Below are 21,308 nucleotides of genomic sequence, written 5' to 3'. Positions count from 1 at the left end.
TCCTTTAAAATGGATCCTGGTATAAAGGTACGTATCATTTAAAAGAGATATTACTACAATACTTAAATGCAATACTTTACTAACAAAATATATTTATAAGCATTTTCACCTAATGATTTTCAGAATTAAAGATAACCCCCCAAGAAAACTTGAGTAAAAAAAATTTTTTAAGTACCATGTATATTAAGAGTGAAGTAACCACAGATTTTACAGTTGGAAGAGAACTTAGAAATCATGCTGCCCAACCAAAATAGAAACTAAGAAAGAAAAGTCATTTTAAAAAGATTACCAAAACTCAGGTAACTGCTCCTTCAACTATATCTTGATGTTACTGGTTTTTTTTTTTTCTGAATAATCAATTATATTACATTAGTTCATTTACTTATTCACTCATTTATTCAGAAAAACAAGAATCAAATTATTCAACTCTATAATTACTTTTCCTTTTCCAAAGTTCTCTTTCTTTCGGATATTTTATGCTTTAAAAATATAAAACCAAAGCTACAAAGCTTTATATAATTTCATTATTTTAAATGAAATCATTTTATTTCGAAAACTTCATTCAATCGTTCTGAAAATAAAAATTTATTTCTAAAGTTTATTATAACCTCGCTAAATTAAGACAAATACCTAAAGGGCCTACAGGTTTATAGGTAAAATGTCCTTGTCTATAAGCATCATCTATGGCTTCAAGAAGAGCTGGAACATTAGGGCCAAATCTTTTGAGTCGATCAGTTTTACTATCTTTCAATTCTTTCAGTTGCCTCTGATTGTAGCTCAGTGCATGCTTCACATCTAATTCTTCTCTCCTAAAAAACAAAAGCAGAAAAACAGAACATATATGTGATAGTTTTACAGAAACATTTAACCTTTGCCCATAACACCTACATCCCAGTGAATGACCCAGCTAGCTACCCTAAAAACCAAAAGCACAATTATTTATTTGAAAATAATTGTGTTACCAGAGAAAAACAGTCTGGAGTCCTCAAAACTTGGCATAAAAAAAGTAATGCAACAATGATGGGCTAGGAATCCCAGAAATTGTTCAACTCTACAACTATAAGAGAAGTCTTGAGAAGTGATTTTAAAAGATCCAGCTGGCTGTAGGTGCACTGCCAATGAGTTGGCCCTGCTCTGCAAAGTATTTAACATAGAAATAAAATCTTTTTAAAAAGATCCCTTCTTATGTAGAAGAAACAACCATATTTGCTCTCTTCATATAAGAACAAAACTGTATGATGTAAAAGTAATTGAAAAAAATCATTCTAAGGATGTTGCAACTTACTTAATTTTGCCATGTTCTTCTTTGTCCTTTTCTATGGCTTGCTGAAACTGTTCGATCTCTTGATTGACTGAATTTTCTTGATTTTGAAAGGCCTTTACTCTCTCTTTTAACCAAGATATTTTTTTTTGTCTTTCCAACCGTTCAGGTTCCAAAGATTGGTCAGTACTAACAATAAATAACCCAAAGTGAAAAATGTTAGTTCAATGAACAGCCTAACATTTAAAGAACACAAACCGATGTAATAAAATTCCATTAACAACAATACATAAAATATAATACTCCAATGCATCTACCTTACTTTATTACAAAATGAGATAGTCATGAAAATTTCAAAGTAACTATCCTACCTTTTTTTCAGCTCTTCAATTCGTTTACAAAGCTGCTCATCATCTTTCTTTAATGCTTTATATTCGTTTAAGGATCGGTTATATAAAACCTAACAAAAAAAAGTTAGACACACTTTACAAAAATGAAAACACAAATATCCCATTCATGTCCACTTTTGTCAAATCTTCAGAGGCTGAATATGTACAGGAATATATTTTTTAAATGAAGCACAAAATGGCCATTTGAAACCATTACATTTTTAAAAATCTCAAAGCATCACTAATTCAACTCAGGTACAAAATCTCTACTTTAAAAAGTAGAAGGCCGGGTGCTGTGGCTCACACCTGTAATCCCAGCACTTTGGGAGGCCAAGGCGGGCGGATCACGAGGTCAGGAGATCTAGACCATCCTGGCTAACACAGTGAAACCCCGTCTCTACTAAAAATACGAAAAATTAGCTGGGCGTGGTGGCACGCCCCTATAGTCCCAGGTACTCAGGAGACTGAGGCAGGAAAATCGCTTAAACCCAGGAGGCAGAGGTTGCAGTGAGCCGAGATTGCGCCACTGCACTCCAGCCTGAGCGACAGGGCGAGACTCCGTCTCAGAAAAATAATAATTAAAAAAATAGAAGAGGCTGGGTGCAGAGGCTCACACCTGTAATCCCAGCACTTTGGGAGGCTGAGGCAGGTAAATCACTTGAGGCCAGGAGTTCAAGACCAGCCTGGACACTGTGGCGAAATCCTGTCTCTACAAGAAATATAAAAAAATTTAGCCAGCCGTGGTGACAGATGTCTGTAGTCCCAGCTACTCAGGTGGCCGAGGTGGGAGGATAGCGTGTGCCCAGGAGATAAGAGGCTGCAGTGAGCCGTGATGGCGCCATAGCACTCCAGCCTGGGTGACAGAGCAAGACTATTTCAAAAAAAATAAAATATAATAAAATAGGAAAGAAGAACAGCCTTTATATTTGCTGTGTGGCTTTTAATATTCCAGTTTAGAAAATTTATCTCACCTCAGCTTCATTATAGGCCCTTTTCTTAGCAACAACATCTGCTTTCAATGCCATACATTCTGGTGCTCGTGCATTTGTCTCTTCACTAATCTTTTCTAGTTTGTCTTGAATATCCTTGTACTTTTGTTCTGCTTCATTAAGTCTGACCTTTAAGAAAATAACATTATTGAAGTATATTTTTTCTTCAATAGAGAGAATTTTAAAAAATAATTATCTATAGTTCATATACCAATAATAAATTTAACTTCACTCAAGACATCAGGCAAATAAACATAACATAACATTATATAAAATACTATAATATAATTTGATCTTAACCCACAGTTAGTTAACCAACAAATGTGTTATCCTCTTGGGATACAAAGACATGATAACAAATGTCCTCAGATAACACAAAAGAGAGAGAGATAATTTAGCAGAAAAACAGAACACAAACTGATGATACATTCTGTATACAATAATACTAAAGTAGGGTACATTTATTTTTAATTGTGGTAGCACAGAGAAACAAACCAGAGGTTGGCCAGAAAAAGTCAGGAATGCCTTCAAAGAGCAAGTAGTATTTTGAGCTGAGATTTTAAAAATTAATCTAAGTGTACCAGGAAATAAGTTGAGGAAGGTGTTAGAGGCAGATGAAAGAGCATGTACAAAGGTATTAATACTTTAGAAATTAAATATTGCTAGAGCTTATATTGAAAGGATAATGGCAGGAGACGAGATGAAGGGGTAGAAGGGCCTCGCATTCTACAATGAACAGCTTACAACTTAATCTTCTTGACAACAGGAAGACGACCTAAGTTTGTCTCTTATCTCCTAAGTCTGCATGTTAGATTACTCTGGAAGCACTTGGAACACAGGGTAGACAGAAATATCAAAGGAAAAGATTTCAGTAAGAAGTTAATATATTATGGAACAAAGACAATTAGGGACCAAAATGGGATGCTGACAATAGGGACTGATTAGAAGGAACAAATATGAGAACTATTTCGATCGGGGTCAGCAAACCTTTCTACAAGGAGCTAGATAGTGCACACTTCAGGCTTTGTGGGCCACATGGTCTCTCCTAAAACAATTCAACTCTGCCATTAAAACATGAAAGCACCCAAGGACAATGAGTAGAGGAATTGTTTTTTTAATAAAAATGAAAGCTGGATCCAGGTTTTATACAAACTAAACATAATTCATATTATTTTTCAGTTTTAAATTAACAAAAGTTTAAAGTCTGCTTTAGACACTGTTTCTTCAGAAACCTTCCATTTAACAGTCATTCTACAAGCAATAATCAAGCACACACAATGTGAAAGGCTTTATGTAAGACAAGGTGGTAAGGATATAAAGATAAAATAAGATAGTCTTTACCCTGCAGAAATTTGCCAATTACAACATAGAGTATGCAAATGCTTAAACGGAGAAAAAGGCCTACAAAAATAAACATAACCTAGCCTTATGATCCTCCTTTCCCATTTAAAAAAGAGGTGAGCATCTATTACGCAGACTGGATTCCATTTTAGACTGGGAAATGCTTGAGGAGGAAAGTATTTAAGGCCTTACCTGATGATAAGCTGAGAATTGAGGGTGAGAAGAGAAAAATACTTGGTGAAAATTTCAGAATATTCCTTCAGAAATGAAAATTTAAGGTGAGAGGTGGAAAGGGTTGAAATTCCACTTACTGCCTGAAGAGGGAGTAAGAAACTTAGCCCAGAAATCGCTAAGTGTCCTATCTTTACCTATTTTTACATACTCATATATTACCTCTGATGAATTAATGTCATAACCCTTAAAAGAAAAAAAAGATCAATTTGCTTATCTTGGAGGCAGACAGGAAAAAGCAAGCTAGGAAAGATTACATTCTATACCACAGCCAAGCTTGGAGGCCAGAAAGAAATTTCCTAAGCAAAGTAGAGAAAATGCTAAGAGGTAAGTAAGCTACACTGACACATTGAGTACATTTGCGGGGGAAGGGGAGTAAAGAAGGAAAAAACTAGGAGTTCTACTTCTGGCATTACAGCATGAGGAGCCCCACAGTTCTGGCTGCTCAACCTTGTGAGTATACTAAAACCCAGTGAATTATACACTTTAAACGGGTGAATTATGTGGTTTATGAATGATATCTCAATAAAGCTGTTCAAAACAGAAAGAGTGAGTATAAAGAGTGGATCTGCTGAATGTTAAAGGGTCCACATGGAAAGCCCCAACAGAGAATGACTGCCTTTACTCAACACTCAACTTCTGTAAACTCTAGGCCCGTGTGGAAGACTTTTATGACTTTCTTGAATTTTAGATAGGGTAGTTTCTACCTGCACTCTTAGATGTCAGGCTGAAATGAACCTTAACAGACCTAACAATGAATCCTACTTGCCTTCCACCTATATGAAATCCTCTGACATGCCATCTTGGTTCTGGACCATAAATCTCAGTTCCCTTAGCAATCTCTGGGCATTGTTTTCAGTTCTGAGTTCTCATACTTTCTGATACTTACCTTTAATGTGGTTCTAATTTATATTATTCTAGCACCCCTTTATTTCTCAGGTCTTTTTGTGTTTCAACTCCTTAATGAACCAAAGAGTAAAAGCTTCATGCTCTTCTTATATGTCTTGTCAGTAACAAAGTTCCACTGACAATATGCATGAGTTCTAGAGCCCTAGCCTCAGACAGGTTTATCATGGATAGAGTACTCTTTTCAAAAGAGAGTCACCACAACAGGCCTTGAAAACAAGCTTAGGTCTATTTCACCTAAGCAATAAATTCAAATATAGACAAATATACTGTCTGAAACTGATGGTTTGGTGGGTCATAAATAGTCTAATATCTGTAATTTCATATGATTCAACCTATTAAATCTGCATTTAAAAAACTGTAATTACCTGCTGTTCTTCCATTTTCCTGTCAAGTCTAGCAGCACGATCTTCTCCAATTTTGATATTATCTCTGATAGCATTCAATTGTTTTTCAATTTCATTGACCTAAAAAAGAAATTATGTAGCAAATTGATCAGATTAACAATAATAACCAAATACATTCTGCATATCACATAGATACGTGAACAAGTAATTAAGTGATAATTACCACTGCCCAAGCCATTTCATGTTTCAAGGACTCTAAATTAGTCTTCATTGTACTTAAACCAGCAATACTTTGAAAACGTTCCTCTTTCTCTACGCACTGGCGCTTTAGTTCAGTAAGCCGCTTAAAAAAAGAAAACAGAACGGACGTATTTTTTATTAATGTTGAGAAAACACATTTTTGCAAATCTATTTCTTTTAAAAACAATGCCTAAACAAGTACTACATAAATATTTGTTTAAAAATAACTTCTATTTTTTAAAATTATTCTTGATTCTTTGGTATACTTACTTAGTAAGTCCAATAATTTTGTGAATTTCTGCACTATAAAAATGGCCAAATACTCTTCAGATGAAGAGCAAAGGAATTAAAGGTTCAAGACTACACAAATATAGAGAAATCCCAAAACTCATTTTCCCATTTTCCCTCTTTATTCCCTATCTGATAGACATGATGGTCTGTTCTTCAAAGCAGAGTCAATAGGTATTCCAAAGAGAATGTAAGGATGAGAAGAAATTTATTTCTGAAAATCAAACAAGTTATAATTTTCTTAACTAAGTTCACTTTTTTTTCTTTTTTTTTGAGACAGAGTCTCACTCTGTCACCAGGCTGGAGTGCAGCGGCACAATCTCGGCTCACTGCAACCTCCACCTCCCAGGTTCAAGCGATTCTCCTGCCTCAGCCTCCCAAGTAGCTGGGACTACAGGCATGCACCACCACGCCCAGCTAATTTTTGTATTTTTAGTAGAGATGGGGTTTCATCATGTTAGCCAGGAACTGAGTTCACTTTTAATAATTAACTAAAAATATCAAATACTGTGATATTCAAACAATTTCTGTAGCTTATGGACCTCATATTCTGTCCACCTGGGTAGACAGCCTCTACCCTTCATTCATGCTTACCATATTCAACTTGGGCCTGAACACTGTAGACCTTACTTTGTTTCCCTATCTAATGCACTTTCCCATTCTCCAAAATTCTTTCAATCTATTATCATTCTCTTCAAACCTCATACACCTCATACACCCTGCCACCATATTCCCTCATTCATTCCCTCTCTCCAGCTTAGACAATTAGAAGCCATCAGACAGAAATTCCCTCAAAAATCTACAAATCTAAAGCAGCCATCCCTTCCTTTTGCAACAAGAGAGGTGGCCTCATATTTAAGACCCATACCATCCTCTACCTATATCTTGGATTCTACCCCTTTTCTATCTTCTCAAAGGTCTAAATCCACTGATTTTCCATCACATCTTTTCATCTTTGTTTCCACTTTACCCTCTTCATGACTCATGTTCATCCCTACTTGCTCATCTTTCCAACTTAACAAACAAAACCACCAATACCCATCCCTTGGCACCACCTCCTCCTCTAAAATTCTTCTTCCCTTTCTATCCAGGTTTCATGAAAATTGTCTCTATCTCCTCCATCTCCTCACATTTTCCAGTTCCACAAATCTGGCTACTGTTTTCACTGCTACTGAAACCCACCTTGCCATAGTCATCTATGAAGATTATGTCATTAAATACAGTGAGTTTTGTCAATTCATGTAGTGTCAGACCACACGGTATATCTCACAGTCATGACTGGTTCCTTCTCAAAATCTCTCTGCCCTTGGCTTCTCATGGCTTCTATGAGAATTTCTCACGGTTCAGGCCTGGGCCCACTTTTCCCCTATCTCAGCAATCTAAATTATTATTTTGGCTTATATACTAATAGCACACTGACAACTCCCAAATTTTTATTGAGACCAGACTTACTTCTGTATTCTTAATTTACATATCCAACTTCCCACTTCACATTTCCACTTGGATGCTTTTATTATAAGCACCTCAAAATTAATGTGTTCAAAATATAATTCAGCTTTCTTAAAAAAAAAAAAAAGAAAAGAAAAAAAAGAAAAACTGGTTTTTCTTCCCAAACTTCCTATCTCAATAAACTTACTGTACTACTAAAGTAATTAATCTGGAGGTCATTCAGTCACCTTTGATGCCTCTGTCTTAACTTTACTTCTCCATGTCCACTACAACATCTGCCTAGATCATTTCAAAGTTCTCTCTCTTACTACTACCAATATCCTTAACTTAAGCCATCATCATCTCTTTGGACAATGATAATGCCTTCTTAATCAATCTTTCCACATCTCTTCTCTCCTTATAGCAGTTCATTCTCTTGTACAGCAGAGTAATCTACCGAAAATACACAATTAATGAAGTCATCCATTTTCATGTCTTCTACTGCCCCCTAAATTTTATAAGGTCCTCCACAACCTGGCCTCTCATCTCTCACACCTGTGTTTTACACTCTAGCCAATCTGGAATTCTTCCAGTTTTTTAAAAGCACACATGCTTTCTTGCCCCTGAGGCTTTAACCATGCTATCTCTTAGAACATCCTTCCTTGCTTTCACCATCCTTTGTCTGGTATCCTTCAGTTTTCTTCTTAGGCATCACTTCCTTAATTAACTCCCCCATCATGACTGTCCCTGACACTGCCAGTACCCTATTAAGTGCTGTTGTCTAGTCTACATCTCTTTTAGTAGTCCTCACGATACTCAAATTATTTACCATCTATGTTTTCTGCTGAATAACTAGGTCTATGATCCCAAGAATCCTATTTATCTGTCACTATATGACCATGGCCAAAGCATGATGCTACAAGGCACATGATAAGAACTTAATATTGACTAAATGATTATTCTAGTTTCTAGCCTTTACATGCTATTTCTTAAAGATTTAATTATTCAAACCCAGAGTTTATTTTGAGAATACAGGGTATTTCACCAATTAAGAGAAAAGTTCTTATCGAGTGCATATTATGCATCAGGAATTCTCCTACATAATTTAGGGAAGTGCTCCTTATACTTCATAATTACAATATCTTTAATTGTTACTGGTATACTTTGTATACCATGGAGAAAATAAGTGTTTAATCCCAAGTGTCTGAAACAAACAAATTTATTTCAAGTCCTGATTAATTATATTAAAAATAATAAATGTAATATATAGTAGGTACAGTTTGTTTGAATATACAAATATTTCCCTTCCCCAATAACAACACTGACATTCCAAGAAAGTGTGCTTTAGTATTTCTGTGGTTTATAGTAACTCCTTAAACACCACCACATAACCCAGGTTTGAAAGGATAATGTGGGAAATAAAAATAAATATACTCATCCTTGATTTTTGAGTTTTCATTTAATGAACCACCTAACTGTAGACCTAACTTAAAATATGTATTCCTCAAAAATGTGAAGTAAAAAGGTCAGTATAACATAATGAATTTGACTTTAATCATTAGTATAATCCTGCCTCAAAAGGACAAGCTACAAAGTTGACGAAAACTCAACTGGTTATATAAAACTAACAAATGAACAAGATATGGAATTACATAAAATTGGTGGGACTTAATATGCTGGATAAACAGCTATAATGTAAGCCTTAAAATTTTGAGGTCTCTGATTATCACACAGAAAGTTGGATCTTTAGGAATCTGAAGAAAGTATAAGAACAAAATATAACAGATTTAAAAACAAATTGAAGTAAGTCATGGCTGGCATGAGTGATTTAAAGTGCAAGCAAATTTGCAAGCTGCCAAGCCTGGTGAGTAAGGATGTCATAGCTGCCACTAACCTACCAGTTGCTTAAGGAATGTTAACATTTTACTAGAGTTATAATTACTATGATTTGTAGATTACGGTATATAATTATAAATGCATACTATATTTAATAACAGCTTGAAGCTTGTGCTTATTATCCCAGCAGAAGAAATATTGCAGTTTTTAAACTACTTACAGGTTTTAAACTACTTAAACTACCATACCTTATTGTGGAACCCATTAGTCATACTATCAGAGGATAAGTATGTAAGATACTGCCCTGTTCTCTAGCTTATAATCTAATAGAGAAAGTAAGACATGTACACACTCATTATTACAAAATAAAAAAGTAATAGCTAATTAATACCCGGAATATAAACACTACATTGCATATACTTCAGAGTGCTATAAAAATATTACTAGTTTTATATAAATATACAGACACATAGTTTTACAATATCATTTACTGTAAGTACTATAAGAATTTGGCTGATCTCAAAAAGATTTACATTAACTGTTTACAAACCTCTTCTCCTTGATGTATCTGCTCCTTTGTTCTTTCTTTCGTTTCCATAATGTATGAATAATCTTCCTTCATCTGTTCAAGTTGCGTTGCTTTCATGAAGAACTATTATCAATAACAAAAAAAAACACAATTAGGAGTTTGTAAACTTCCATAGAACTGTTAAAAAGAAAAAGAAAAATTTAGTTTCTGAAAACTTTTAGATCAATGATGTAAAAAGACATTAAAAACATAAGCAATCACACAAACACAAAAGAATACATCATATTTCAGATTCAAATTGACTGAACCTACTATGCTCACATCCACATGTTCATTTGCAAAAGCTCTTAAAACCCCATGAAAGAAAACACTGAGGGGTGTGGTAATAAGCTCATTTTCACTAATTCCATTCTTTAAGCAAAAACAGCTGAAAAGACTGGCATTGTTGGTCTTAGTACATCTTAAATTTTTAGAGTAAGAAATACCAAAACTCACTCAAAAGGCTACACAGAATATTTAGCAGTATAGTCAAGTATTTTGTTAGTTTTTAAAAATTTTTAATAGTTTAAGATTTACAGGCACAGTGGCTCACACCGGTAATCCCAGCACTTTGGTAGGCCAAAGCAGGTGGATCACTTGAGGCCAGGATTTTGAGACCAGCCTGGTCAAACTGGTGAAACCCCATCTCTACTAAAAATACAAAAATTAGCTAGACATGGTGTCACATGCCTGTAACCCCAGCTCCTTGGGAGGCTGAGGCACGAAAATCACTTAAACCTGAGGGGTGGAAGCTGCAGTGAGCCAAGATTGCACCACTGCACTCTATCCTGGAAGACAGAGCAAGGCTCTGTCTTAAAAAAAAAAAAAAAAAAATTTACAAGTTATTAGGTATGTAGGAGCAACTGTTACCCTGTATTTCCTTAAAGATTAAGAATTAAAAGCCAAAAAGTAAAAACAAAGATTTAAAAAAATTATACTCCCATCTTACTTAACAATTTCCTAATCTAGGAAATTGAATTACTTTAAATAGATGGCTTTAAGGAAAAAAAAAAAAACTCAGCCTCCATTATGTGAGCAATAATATTGTTTACAATATGCCTAAAGGTATTCTTTTTAAATGGGTTTATATTTACTTTGGTGCCACTTACTTTGTATTTGTCTCCTTCATTTTTAGACTGTAAGAACTGCTTGCTCATTTCTTGTGTTAAAACAGAAACTGGATTATCCACCTCAAACAAACAAAAAGTCATTTTTGAATATTTTACTTTAATGCTTTAAAGATAGGTAAAAACTGAAACATACATTACAAGTGACCTATGGTGCCATCAGGAAGGCCAAGCAATAGCCAAAGGTTATAACGTTAGGATAAAAATACTAAAAAAAAGTTAGAAATGTATAATGCAGGAAAAATAATTTAAAATTTCATTATACCAACATATATGGTATAGTTAACATTCAATATTCTACCAGTACATGAGGGCACAAGCATAAGAACCCTGTGAAAAAGTGTTTTTATTATAAAGTTTTTCACTTCTTACCTGCTGTATAGAATATTACCCTCATGCCACTGGTTAATCATGGGACAGCAGAATGGGAAGAGTCCTAGTATGGTAAGGAGTCAGCCACCTCGGGTTCTTGTTTGAGCTCTGTTGCTAACTTCCTATGTAGCCTTGGATAAGTCAGTTACTCCAACTAAACACAGTCCAACTCAGTTATTTCTAATGAGAATCATGACAACAAGTATTGTCTATTTTTCTTACAGAAGTTCTTCATATTATTCCTTCATGAGGATATTGTAAAACAAATGAAAATAATGAAGTCATTTCTATCTTTTGGAAACTAGTCATTGCTTGAATGAAACTACCTTTGCCTAACGTGACGGTTATTACTGAGTGTAAACCTGATTGGATTGAAGGATGCAAAGTATTGATTCTGGGTGTGTTCCCGAGGGTATTGCCAAAGGAGACTAACATTTCAGTCAGTGGGCTGGGAAAGGCAGATCCATCCTTAATCTGGATGGGCACCATCTAATTGGCTGCCAGTGTGGTTGGAATATAAAGCAGGTGGAAAAAACGTGAAAAGACTAGACTGGCCTAGCCTCCCAACCTACATCTTTCTCCAAAACTGTATGCTTCCTGCTCTCAAACATTAGACTCCAAGTTCTTCAAGTTTTGGGACTTGGACTGGCTCTCCTTGCTCCTCAGCTTGCAGACAGCCTATTGTGGGACCTTGTGATCATGTGAGTTAATATTTAAAACTCACACACACACACACATATATGTAAAATCTCCTATTAATTCTGTTCCTCTAGAGAACCCTGACTAATACACCTAACAAGTTAAGATATCAAAGTACAATTGGAAAAGTATAGAAAAAATACAACTTTTTTCAAAAAGATTCAGGGTCATTACTCAATTACTAACAAATCAGTTTACATGTTAAAAATAATCTTCATAAGGTTATTGTATAAATGAAAAACACTTTAAACCCTTCATGTTCACCGTCTACAAAATATTGTGTAATTTGTTGGTATACCAATGGTTAAAACATTTAAGTACAATGTTGGGCCTCTCTTCAAGATAATAAAAAACATTTATGTAGTTATAAACAAAACTTTACATGTGACATGTTTCTTATTATATAGACCAGACTCCATCTGCCATATATTTTTTCACAAAGCCCCCCCAGCTCTTCATTTCATACTACATCTGACTTCTTAATAGACCTAATGCAGTAGTAGCTCTAATAACAAACATCTTAACATCAACTTTCAATTAAAAGCTTCACCGAAGTTTATATTCATTTCTCTATACCTTTCTCATTGTTTTTGAAATGGAGTTCCTACTTGTTATACTCCTCTTGGGATTATTTAAGAATCTTGGCCAGGCACAGTGGTTCAATACCTATAATCTCAGCACTTTGGGAGGCTGAGGCAGGTGGACTGCTTGAGTCCAGGAGTTCAAGACCAGCCTAGGCAACATGGTGAAACCCCGTCTCTACAAAAAGTACAAAAATTAGCCGGGTGTAATGGTACCCGCCTGTAGTACCAGCTCTCAGGAGGCTGAGGTGGAGGATCACTTGAGCCTGAGAGATGGAGGTTGCAGGGAGTCGTGATCATGCTGCTGTATTCCAGCCTGGGCGACAGAGTGAGACCCTGTCCCAAGGCTCATGCCAGCACTTTGGGAGGCCAAGGCCGAGGTGTGAGGATCACTTGAGGCCAGGAGTTCAAGACTAGCCTGGGCAACATGGCAAAACCCAGTCTCTAAAATCAAACCAAAAAAAAAAAGAATGTTGTAGCTTTATCTGTCAGAATCCTGAAAAAAGCAAAAAGCAAAAACTGGTAAACTTCAGCAAGAGGATAAGAAACGGAGGCACAGAAGACAAATATGATCAGACACTTAAAGATATTAAATATCCCCTTCCCTCCTGGTTATGCTAGACCAACAATGTCCAAGAAAAATATACGCCAAGTCACACACAATTTTTTTTTTTTTTGAGACAGGGTCTCGCTGTGTCACCCAGGCTGGAGTGCAGTGGCGTGATCTCAGCTCACTGCAACCTCTGCCTCCTGGGTTCAAACAATTCTCTCACATCAGCCTCCTGAGTAGCTGGGACTAAAGGCATGTGCCACCATGCCTGCCTAATTTTTGTGTTTTTTTGTAGAGACAGGGTTTCACCATGTTGGCCAGCCTGGTCTTGAACTCCTGACCTTAGGTGATCCACCCGTCTCAGCCTCCCAAAGTGTGGGGATAACAGATGTGAGCCACTGCACCCAGCCCACACAAACAATTTTAAATGTACTAGTAGCCACATTAAAAATATAGAGAAATAGGTGAAATTTAATAACATATTTTTAATCAAATATAACCAAAATATTATCATTGTAACATGTAATCAATATAAAAAACTAAGTTATTCCTTTATATTAAGTTTTCAAAATCTGCTGGGTATTTCACATTACTGCATATCTCAATTTGAGCTACCCACTCTTCAAGTGCTCCACACAGCTCTAGACTTTCTGCATTTTAATCAATGAACCTGAATCTTTTGTTATGCATTAAGTAAACCATGCAAGAAAAGGACTAGGAATCTTTAAATATTTCAACAGAGAATAACATGTTTTACATTCCCCAAGGAAGTGAGAGCTTACAGAAATAGGCTTTTTTCAATTTTCCTCATAATGAAAACTTTCCAATAAATACAGCTGTCCACAGAAGAAGGAAGAAGCCTTGGACAGAGGTGATTACCCCACCATTATCCTTTCAAGCACTTGCACAGGAAAACCTGGTGGAGATTCTACACAGGGTAAATACAGAGTACTTATACAGTATACTGAATGCCCCTCAAGATTCTCCCAACACCCATGATTCCTCAACTCTAACTTTTGGTTTTCCTGATTCTAATAAATTGTCCTGCATTCTAGTCTGAAATTTATTTGCTGTACCTGCTTTTCTCTAGATTTTAAGAATTATTTTTCCTAAACTTGTACTGTCTGATATGCAGCAGGCACATTTGCTACGTGTGGCTTTTTCTACTTACAAAAAAACCATTAAATTCAATTTCTTAGTCACAATTTCAAGTTAGTCAAGAACCACATGTGGCTAGTGGTTACCCCACTGAATAGCATAGATACAGGACATTTCCACCATCACAGAAAGTTCTGTACCCTCTGTTCTAAACCAAACTGGAAAAGAGACCCAGACTCCTAATTGTTCTTTTTATTTGATGGCAAGTCTTGGTGTTCTTAATTCTGTAACGAGGCAGTATTGCACAATGGATAGAACAGTAGAATGAAACAGGATGCCTGGATCCCAAATCCAGGTTCTACCAGTAACCACGTCTAGACAGCCTTAAGTATAAATTTATTTTTTGTGGCTCCCAGTTTCTCATCTACAAAACAAACAGCCTGGATTAGATGTCTTCTAAAGGTAATTCTTGTGTAAATGTTTATAGAACTACATGTACCCTATTATCAATTAATTCAGCCAAAGTATCTCAGCAGAAAGGACTAAGCCTTGGCCCCTACAAGTGTGATCAATAGCTCCAAAATAGAGAAATGCTTTATCTTTCTAGAATAAATTTTCTTTAAGAATTTAGCAACTTTAGAAGCTAAACACTCATCCAGAAAAAAAAAAAAAAAAAAAAAAGGAGTTTAGCAACTGAGTTTAGGGAACAATGATGCTATTTTGACTAGGACAGCAAAAAGCAAAGAAACTTGACATCCTTATTAAGATAAATTTTAGCCTAGAGCAGTATAGACTAAATGCTCTTGACTGGTCTATCAAATTAAAGGTATTATATTATGTATTGACAATCCTGTGTTGAATTAATAAATTCCTTTTTTTTTTTTTTTTGAGATGGAGTTTCACTCTTGTTGCCCAGGCTGTAGTGCAGTGGCACAATCTTGGCTCACCGCAACCTCTGCCTCCTGGGTTCAAGTGATTCTCCTGTCTCAGCCTCCCAAGTAGCTAGGATTACAGGCGCCCGCCACCACACCCAGCTAATTTTTTTTTTTTTTTTTGTATTTTTAGTAGAGATGGGGTTTCACCATGTTGGCCAGGCTGGTCTTGAACTCCTGACATCAGATGATCCACCCGCCTTGGTCTCCCAAAGTGGTGGGATTACAGGTGTGAGCCACCATACCCGGCCGAATTAGTAAATTTTAAACAACTTCATTGATAATAGTTACACATATGCTTCCTGTGGTCAGTTTACTCATATGAGGCCATTTAAATTTTTTCTACACAAGTGAAATCGCACTAAAAAAATGACAAGGTGTATGAATTAATCTGAAACACAAATTCACCAATTACCTGGATGTTAAAATGATCAAGAATTGCAATCAGCTCTTCTTTCCTCGTGGAAACCACGGAGCCTAGTTATAAGAAACATATGAAATAACCAAACTGTTTCTAGGGCATAACACAGAAAAAATGTATAGTTACTTACAAAATATAAATATTAGTTAGCTTTCATTGCATCATCAAGAAAGGTACCATTGAATACGTACAAATATGAATGAACATGGCACAAGTACAGAGGAAGAAAAAGTACCCACATGCAATAATGGTGCTTATCTTGTTCCCACAGCTAAACATATTTTGCTCCTTATCTATCTCTTTTTAAAAACTAAATGCTCACCTCTTCTTTTATGTCATTTTGCACCTTTTGCTAACCATTTATTTCCACATGCTATAAAAACCCTGGTGTGATAGGAAGTCTGTAGGTGAGAACAAAATAGCACAACTTGTTTCAAATAATCCCCAATTCTGCTAATCATGCTTTTGGTGCTATAATATCCTGGGGTAAAACAACCATGTGTAACATATGCACGTGTGTGTGTGTGTGTATATATATATATGCACACAACCAATCATGTTACAAGGAAGATAGTTCAATCAATACCAGCAGTCATCTAATTCTTTTTGAGTATTTCCTAATATTTTATAAGAAATGAAAAGAGAATCAAAACAAACCTGTTGCACTTTTAAGTTTATAAGATCGACTTCCATCTATGCTGATGTGTTGCTGTATAAGTATAGAGTTACCATACACACTGGCTTTAAAGGCATCATCTCCTCTGTTCCTCAATGTTATTGAGATATCTGCAGAGCTGAAAGAATGAGGTTGAGCTAAGTTACATGAAGATACAGTGTAATTACAATACTAGGTTGCCACAGTTTTCAAATTTTTCAAAACCACCAAATAATTTGGCCAATTCATTTGCAAATTAGCTTTACATCAACAGCTGACACTGATTGTTCACTACAGCATAACGTTAACGATACTGTGCCTAACAAAAAAATAAAGTTGAGAATAAGTGAAGCTTCAAAAAAATAATTGACTGACTATTCTATCCATAATAGAAATAGCACATCTGCACAAAAACCATTAAGTTTCGGTTGTTTCAAGACATGTAGATAAGTTATACATTTTCCTATAAAAATCATGTAATCAAAATTATACTGCCTGACTACTGTAAGTTATATAAAGCATCATGCTTGACAGTAGGCCTTTAAAGAATGATGAAGTAAGAATTATGGTAAAGTAGTTAACATTTTCAAAGGGGATTAGAATTAAGAAAGGTAATTTTAATTTTTCAATTACTTGGCAATAAAAAATAAAACCATTTGATATCAAGAAGTGTAACTAGGCAGGGCACAGTGGCTCACACCTGTAATCCCAGCACTCTGTGAGGCCAAGGTGGATGGATCACTTGAGGTCAGGAGTTCGACACCAGCCTGGCCAACACGGCGAAACCCCATCTCTACAAAAAATACAAAAATTAGCCGGGCATGGTAGTGCATGCCTGTAATCCCAGCTACTCGGGAAGCTGAGCCAGAAGAATCGCTTGAACCCAGGAGGCAGAGGTTGCAGTGAGCTGAGATCGTGCCATTGCACTCCAGCCTGGGCGAGAGAGAGAGACTCGGTCTCAAAAAAAAAAAGAAAAAAGAAACTAAAGCCCAAAATTTCTTAAAGCTTTACTGGCATTAAAAAGACGTATTTTAAAATAGTACAATGCAGCTAAACACACATATAAAATGATGAGTATAAATCTGCCTAACCAATAGGCTCTGTTATAGTTTTTAAAGTTTTAAAGATGTTTTAGGGACTTACAGCCACGCATATTTTAAGATCTATAGGAGTAAAAAAAAAAATCTTTATTTGTGTACTCCAACTTGTGTTAAAATAAGACTTGGTAGAAAAACAAAGATGCTGATGAAGGACATTAATAAAGATATAATTTTCTTACACATAAAAGCAGATATTTTACCTGGTTCATATGAGCATCTGTCAAAATGCTAAAGTCCCTTAATATAAAAGTGTTTTAATTGGTAATTAAACGAAACCTTTAACAGAACAAACTTGCTTTTGTGAATTTGTAATCATACTCTAAAACTGTTCCCATTTGTGGGAAATGCAGGAAGAAATACTCCAGATGAGCTTCATTGTGAATTACTGCTAAGACAGTAGACACAGTGAAGTGTTTGCTCTGTTGCTCCACCATCCTTTTCTGTACAAGTGCCCTAGCAGAAAGGGCTTAGCAACGATATAATTTTCCATCCCATCCTCTTGGGATTGAGCTAAATATAGAAATTTTTTACCAACTAAGCAATCAGATTTTCTTCTTTAAAAAATCAAACTAAGAAAATGTGGTTAAAAAAATTTCAGAATTCTGTAGTTTAGTTGATATTGTACCAATGGTAATTGTATAGCTTTGATAAATGCATCTTAGTTACGTAAGATATCTACATTAAGGAAAACTGGGTGAAGGATATACAGAAAATTGTACTATCTTTGCAACATTTCTGTAAATCTACAATTATTTCAAAATAAAAAGGTTTTAAAAAATCAAATTAAGACATGATCAAGTCGAGAGATGGTGAATCCTGGGAGCTACAAAGTTATGGAGCCTCTAGACCTAGAGAAACCAATCTGGGGCATTATAGTCTGATAAGAAAATAGAAAAGTCTGAATAGAACAGATAAGCTCTTTGGAAACCACTTAGGCAGGCTAATAAAAAGACATAACATACTCACAGATACTGGCAGTGAACCAGAGGGACAGAAAACATAAGATCACTTCCTTATACACATACACCTACAGACTAGGACAGTAAGACTTATAAATGCCTGCACATGCAAAGACACACAGCAACAAAGATTAGCAAAAAATAAGAAAGTACACATACTTGAGACAGTGATGGAGAGAAACACACTCACTTACCTGTACACTTTTCACAAGGAGAGACAGGAGAGCATAGTGCACACACACAGAACTACAGCCAATTAAGTTAGGATTGTGAGGGAAGTGCACAGAGGAGAGTTGCAGAACAAACCAAAGGGAGGGAGAGGAAGACAGAGGTCCAGAGACAAGACACACAGAGACAGCCAGAGATGCAATTAAAAGAAAGCCCCAGAGAGAGAAGTGACTCGGTTCTTACAGGGTCTCAGTCTGGTCCCTCAAGAGACCCCGCAGTATTTCCTCTCTGCAGTTTCATGAATATATATCCCTGCATCTTTATGGTAAATATCCTTTCCTAGAGCTACCTTGAATAAATTGGTGTGGTTTTTCTATAAAAACAATATTACCTAATTAAGACAGATATGCCTCAGAAAAATCAATTAATGGGATTTTTTAAAAGCTCCCCAAGTTGATTCTAATGAACGGTTAAGGTTGAGAACCACTGAAGTATGAGGGGAAGGGCGGCTGGCCTCTGATAGTGTAGCTAATGAATATTTTATTTCATTAGCTAGTATGATTACTTGGCGTTAAGTTACAGTACCTCATGAAAACATTTCTTAAATGACTACATATATTTGCTCTCTGAATTATCAAACACCTCTCTTGATTACCAAACACCTACTTTATTATCTTCATTCCTAGCTACTCCTTGTATTTAAACTATCTTTAGTACAGTGAGAACTTCAGAGGCACTGACATCCTACTGCTATATAAATTTTCTTTTCTTTTTTTCTTTTTGATACAGAGTCTCACTCTGTTGCCCAGGCTGGAGTGCAGTGGCATGATCTCGGCTCACTGCAATCTCCGCCTCCCAGGTTCAAATGATTCTCCTGCCTCAGCCTCCCCAATAGCTGAGATTACAGGCACCCACCACCACATCCAGCTAATTTTTGTATTTTTAGTAGAGACAGGGTTTCGCCATGTTGGCCAGGCTAGTCTTGAACTCCTGACCTCAAGTGATCCGCCCAACTCGGGCTCGAAAGTGCTAGGATTACAAGTGTGAGCCACAGTGCCTGGCCTGCTATGTGAATCTAATAAATACAAGAAAGCAAAATACTTCTAAAAAATAACATTTATAAAAACGCCTCATAATTACTGCTAAACAAACAAAAAAAAAACCACTTCTGCAGGAAGACAGAGACAACTGAGCTGGGTACTAGCTCTGCAGTCTTCCCCTTTACACTGATATGGTCTGCGCTGATGCTCAATTTGGGTCAACAGCCATAGAGCCCAATGAGTGAAAAGAGAGACTATCTATGAGATTTTTTTCAGAATGACAACACAAACAAGCAGTGCCACAGTAAGAATTTGGCTTCTTTCTCAACTCAGGAACAATCTATCTACACGGAAGTAACTGGCAGCAGTGCACATCAATGAGAACAAGGAATAAGAAAAGTCATATAAAAAGATGATACAACTGCTCCTTCTCTGGGTCACCAGCTCATCTGTAATAAGTTCTGTATCCCTGACTAAATAAATCAGGAACATAAAACAAGAGAATGAGTTTTTGTCCCTCTATAACCCTTGTGCCACAGCTGATGTCAAAAATTAGACTACTGCAAAGACCCCAAGGCTACCAGCTTTGGTATTAGGAAGGCCAAGGGAGGGAACAGTAAACTGTATATGTTTAAAGAGAATCTAAATAGCAAAGGGCATGAGGCCTTGGGTCACTGAGAAAGGTTTTCATGTGAAGAGATACATTAGGAGGATTCATTCAGTCCCTGTGTCACTGCAAAGGCTTGGTGGATAATTAGAAGGATGAGTCCCAGGCAATGTCTCAAGGTTCAGTTCTCTGGCTTCTTCTAACAGTATTAGGCAAGCATCTCCAAGGAGAGTTGAAATATCCCAAGAAAGGAGGCCCACAGCCCAAGTGTCACAAATGGCGAGTGTAATGTTAGAGATGGGGGAAGGGAGGGATAGAGTCCTTAGAACTACCTCAAACTTGTGCTGGACCACACTGACAACCATTCTTCAGGCAAAGTGAGACTCCTTCATAGACTTTAGATGTGCAATAGAGTAAGAGCAGAACTAAAAACCTCAACAAGCTGATTCTGCAAAAAAGTGATGACAGAATCAGAGACTATAAAAACAAGGGAAATTTTATAAATGCCAAATGTTTTCAATGAGGAAGGGGATAGATAAGAACAATAAAGATGTGGAAAAGCTCTGCTTTTAGTTAGTTTTTTAGACAGAAGACTGAGCTAAGGTTAGAGTTTCTAGCTGTCACTAACTGTGTTTTAAAATATATTTCCCCCAATTTTGTATTGGAAAAGAAAAAATAAAATATAACTATTTCACTCTACAGGCAGCCATGTCCTTAGAAGTCGGTGATTTGTTTAAGCTAGTCTTTTTTTATTAAATAGTATTCAGAGGACAGGTCTCAGAGAGAAGCTTCTACCCCGGTCTAAGTACTTCTCAAATGGGGGGAAAAAAGTATTTAACTGAGAAAACATTTAACAGTGTATAAAAAATAATTTCTTCTTAAAGACTGTATCTGAAAATTCAATGTGCTATCTGGCCAAGTAGACTGGGTGATTGTTTGGACAGCTAAGAAATGGATAGTTAAGTATAATGAACTGTGGCTGAGTGTGGTGGCTCACACCTGTAATTCCAGCACTTTGGGAGGCCAAAGCAGGTAGATCACTTGAGCCCAGGAGTTGAGCCCAGGAGTTCGAGGCCAGGCCCCTTCTCTACTAAAAATACGAAAAAAAAAAAAAATTAGCCAGGCGTGGTGGCATGGCTGTAGTCCCAGCTACTTGGGAGGGTGAGGCATGAGAA

At 36.3% G+C, this 21,308-nt stretch overlaps 1 protein-coding gene across 7 annotated transcripts in view; it reads right to left on the bottom strand.

Annotated features, from left to right (window-relative positions):
• The window catches only part of SMC6 (structural maintenance of chromosomes 6), a 132,210-nt gene that overhangs the window by 47,693 nt on the left and 63,209 nt on the right, over positions 1-21,308 (bottom strand). For all 7 annotated transcript variants that reach the window (XR_010109222.1, XM_055108227.2, XM_055108225.2 and 4 more), the window contains 10 exons: positions 16,262-16,398; positions 15,599-15,660; positions 10,934-11,014; positions 9,807-9,908; positions 5,688-5,807; positions 5,486-5,584; positions 2,622-2,768; positions 1,633-1,721; positions 1,286-1,450; positions 631-809 (listed from right to left, as the gene is read on the bottom strand). Coding sequence is in view for 6 of the 7 variants with exons in the window: in XM_055108227.2 (XP_054964202.1) it covers positions 631-809; positions 1,286-1,450; positions 1,633-1,721; positions 2,622-2,768; positions 5,486-5,584; positions 5,688-5,807; positions 9,807-9,908; positions 10,934-11,014; positions 15,599-15,660; positions 16,262-16,398 (1,181 nt within the window). In the remaining variant the exon portion in view is untranslated. The remainder of the gene's footprint in view (positions 1-630; positions 810-1,285; positions 1,451-1,632; positions 1,722-2,621; positions 2,769-5,485; positions 5,585-5,687; positions 5,808-9,806; positions 9,909-10,933; positions 11,015-15,598; positions 15,661-16,261; positions 16,399-21,308) is intronic.

The sequence above is a fragment of the Pan paniscus genome, chromosome 12, assembly GCF_029289425.2.
Source record: "Pan paniscus chromosome 12, NHGRI_mPanPan1-v2.0_pri, whole genome shotgun sequence".
NCBI lineage: Eukaryota > Metazoa > Chordata > Mammalia > Primates > Hominidae > Pan > Pan paniscus.
Note: the sequence above shows the minus strand (reverse complement) of the source record. Positions and strands in the feature narration are given on the sequence as shown.